This window comes from Sinocyclocheilus anshuiensis, unplaced genomic scaffold (genome assembly GCF_001515605.1).
Source record: "Sinocyclocheilus anshuiensis isolate Anshui unplaced genomic scaffold, SAMN03320099.WGS_v1.1 scaffold1935, whole genome shotgun sequence".
NCBI classification, from domain to species: domain Eukaryota; kingdom Metazoa; phylum Chordata; class Actinopteri; order Cypriniformes; family Cyprinidae; genus Sinocyclocheilus; species Sinocyclocheilus anshuiensis.
In genome coordinates, this window is record NW_015552667.1 from 85,505 (window position 1) to 89,257 (window position 3,753).

Here is a 3,753-nt window from a genome sequence, read left to right on the forward strand (position 1 = left end):
GTCTCATGTTAAATAATTAGTAACCCTTTAGAACACTGTTCCATCGTTAATGAATAACTACACCGGAACAAATGAGTAACACACTATTAACTAACAGGAACCTCATGATAAATGAATTAGTGAGCAGTTCACAAGGTGGCTCTGACTGTTGTGATATTAGTAAGAAGCAGACAGGAGATGGCCCATTGTCCGAAACTAAAACCTCTGGGACCCCATGACGAGCAAACACCGCGTTAAGTTTCTCTTTCACAGGAGTTGTTGCTGTTGAAGTGAGAGAAGTAACTTCTATGTAGCGTGAGCAGTAGTCAACAGCACAGTGGAAAAGATCTGCTGCACTCTCTGTCACGGTCAGGAGGGTAAAGCAGTAGTCAGCAGGGCTCTGGGTGACTGTAGCTGTTTTTGACACAAGTTTCACATTGACTCACTTTGTCTTTGATTTGCTTTGTTATACCAGGTCACCATACTCACATGTGTGCTCTTGCCAAGCATTTAGTGATGCCTTGATGCCCTGATGTATCTTCTCTAGAACGTCTTCTTGTATACTGCCAGCTATCACAAGTCTCTTTCCTTTCATCAGCAAGCCCTCTGTGATGACCAGGTCATGTGTTGCCAAAACGATGCTAAGTGTGGTGTAAAGAGAACCTAGCACACTTCATCCTCTTCCTGAGCCCTCTTTATTTGAGCAAGCTTGGTAGGCACTGCTGGCTGCTGGCAAATGGCATGATCAATTTGACCTCTTCCTCTCTTTTTAGGTCTGCTTCAGACAGGTGTTCGTTGAGTGGAGCTCTAGAGAGTGTGTCTGCTGTGATCAAATTTTCTTCCAGCGACATGCATGATTTTGTAGGAGAACCGCAGAAGTCATAGACAAAATCTCAGTATGCATGGAGGCACATCATCCAGCAGTCTTGAGCCTAGCAGACTAACTAGTGGCTTGTGATCAGTCTTGACCACAAAATCTAGTCCAAGAAGGTAGGTTGGGAATCTTTCACGGGCCCAAGTGATTGCTAGCGCCTTCTTTTCAATTTCTCAAGTTTTCAGCTCTGATGGTTTGCGCTCTGGAGATCGATTTCAATGTCAATGTGTTTTTGCAGCGTTGAGCAATGTAGCCAATCACGGACATATCTGTTGATTTCTTAAAACTGGGTTAAGTGATTTCTGGTAACCAATGTTGATATTTCAAATCACCAAAACAAACATGCCCCTACCCCAAAAGGGTCTCGGCCCTATTTTGATAGCTCCGCCCCACACATACGTACGCAACCCAGGCAACGATTAGTTCTGTGAAACAAAGCAAAACCAATGTTACGTCTGTAAGTCTGTAAACTCACATACTGAAATGTCCACTAGGTGTGAGTCTCATACAGAAACTCAGAGTTAGTGAGAACACAAAGTGGGATAAACACCTTTATAAAATAAAACTAATAATACTGCATCCAAATTACTCAGGATTATTAGAAAGCTAAAGGCAGGAGAGTTTTATTAGGGTTGGAGCTAAACTCTGCGTGACAGTGGCCCTCCAAGACCAGAGCTGCTCTGACATTCTGAAAAGTCTCATGTTAAATAATTAGTAACACTTTAGAACACTGTTCCATCGTTAATGAATAACTATACCGGAACATTGTCCGTAACTAAAACCTCTGGGACCCCATGACGAGCAAACACCGCGTTAAGTTTCTCTTTCACAGGAGTTGTTGCTGTTGAAGTGAGAGAAGTAACTTCTATGTAGCGTGAGCAGTAGTCAACAGCACAGTGTAAAAGATCTGCTGCACTCTCTGTCACGGTCAGGAGGGTAAAGCAGTAGTCAGCAGGGCTCTGGGTGACTGTAGCTGTTTTTGACACAAGTTTCACATTGACTCACTTTGTCTTTGATTTGCTTTGTTATACCAGGTCACCATACTCACATGTGTGCTCTTGCCAAGCATTTAGTGATGCCTTGATGCCCTGATGTATCTTCTCTAGAACGTCTTCTTGTATACTGCCAGCTATCACAAGTCTCTTTCCTTTCATCAGCAAGCCCTCTGTGATGACCAGGTCATGTGTTGCCAAAACTTTGCTAAGTGTGGTGTAATACTCTTTTTTCATTCCCACGCTGTGCGCACAAGAGAACCTACCTGATTGCACACTTCATCCTCTTCCTGAGCCCTCTTTATTTGAGCAAGCTTGGTAGGCACTGCTGGCAATTGTTGAAAGGCATGATCAATTTGACCTCTTCCTCTCTTTTCAGGTCTGCTTCAGACAGGTGTTCTTTGAGTGGAGCTCTAGAGAGTGTGTCTGCTGTGATCAAATTTTCTTCCAGCGACATGCATGATTTTGTAGGAGAACCGCAGAAGTCATAGACAAAATCTCAGTATGCATGGAGGCACATCATCCAGCAGTCTTGAGCCTAGCAGACTAACTAGTGGCTTGTGATCAGTCTTGACCACAAAATCTAGTCCAAGAAGGTAGGTTGGGAATCTTTCACGGGCCCAAGTGATTGCTAGCGCCTTCTTTTCAATTTCTCAAGTTTTCAGCTCTGATGGTTTGCGCTCTGGAGATCGATTTCAATGTCAATGTGTTTTTGCAGCGTTGAGCAATGTAGCCAATCACGGACATATCTGTTGATTTCTTAAAACTGGGTTAAGTGATTTCTGGTAACCAATGTTGATATTTCAAATCACCAAAACAAACATGCCCCTACCCCAAAAGGGTCTCGGCCCTATTTTGATAGCTCCGCCCCACACATACGTACGCAACCCAGGCAACGGTTATGGCGGAATCTGCTGTGCCAGCTAGCCGAGGGTATGCTGTCATCAATAAGTGAAAACAATGTGTGTTACTATGGTAGTGCAGGTCGAATGTGTTTTGGAAATACTGTGAGTTTTAACGTGCATATATTAGTTCTGTGAAACAAAGCAAAACCAATGTTACTCACCTATTGAGAAGAAACAAAGCAAACTCGGCAGGCCTTCCCGCTGCTTGAGTTCTCTCCAGCTCTGGAAAGCTGATCCGATATTTACACGGGTCCTACTTCTTGCCTTATCGCAAGCCTCCTTTTGTTCTGCAGACGTTTTCCTCTTTTGTTTTTTATCCGCCGTCTCTATCTTTCTGTCGTCGCTCGGCTCGGCTGATGTCCGTCCTGTGCACTGATCTATGGCGGCAATTCTATGCCATTAATACCCGAGCGCACCACTGATGCTGGCGTGCGGGGTAAATCAATTCCGCAAGAGGAAAACAGATTTACACGCGAGGAAAGGGAGCCCGCGAGCTCATTTCAAACCCTCATGATCATTCCCCACATCCTCGCGCTCGATCTTTCCTCACCTGCTCGCGCAAACACTTATTTTTGTCAGTCGTGGGGCGGAGCTTGCTGTTTTAATTGTAATCTCAAATGTCATTGGTTAGTCCTCTTTTCCGGAAGTCAGTTTTGGACGCCTGTTATAAGATGATTTATAATTCTCTTGATTTAAGACATGGCACCAGTGGACCAGATACATGTGAGTTATCGTTTCATTTGCTTGTTTTATTCATTTATTTTGTCTTTATTTAATGTAATTTAATGCATTGTTCATAGAGTAGATCTTTTTCAGATACTTTATTAATAGGAAGTCTTCTGTTTACTAGTGATTGCAGTCTTGTGATGATAAGAGATACACATATGAACCCTTTTTAAAGACTGTAATGACACACACACATATAGGCTATACAGGTGCATCTCAAATTAGAATGTCGTGGAAAAGTTCATTTATTTCAGTAATTCAACTCAAATTGTGAAAC

At 43.1% G+C, this 3,753-nt stretch overlaps 1 protein-coding gene across 1 annotated transcript in view; it reads right to left on the reverse strand.

Moving 5' to 3' along the window:
- Positions 1 to 2,082, reverse strand: part of LOC107667419 (uncharacterized) — a 4,504-nt gene extending 2,422 nt beyond the window's left edge. Inside the window, exons 1-2 of the mRNA XM_016459087.1 lie at positions 1,902 to 2,082; positions 1,612 to 1,826 (exon numbers count right to left, since the gene is read on the reverse strand). Of these exons, the coding sequence (XP_016314573.1) occupies positions 1,612 to 1,826; positions 1,902 to 2,082 (396 nt within the window). The remainder of the gene's footprint in view (positions 1 to 1,611; positions 1,827 to 1,901) is intronic.
- Between the last annotated feature and the right edge of the window lie 1,671 nt (positions 2,083 to 3,753).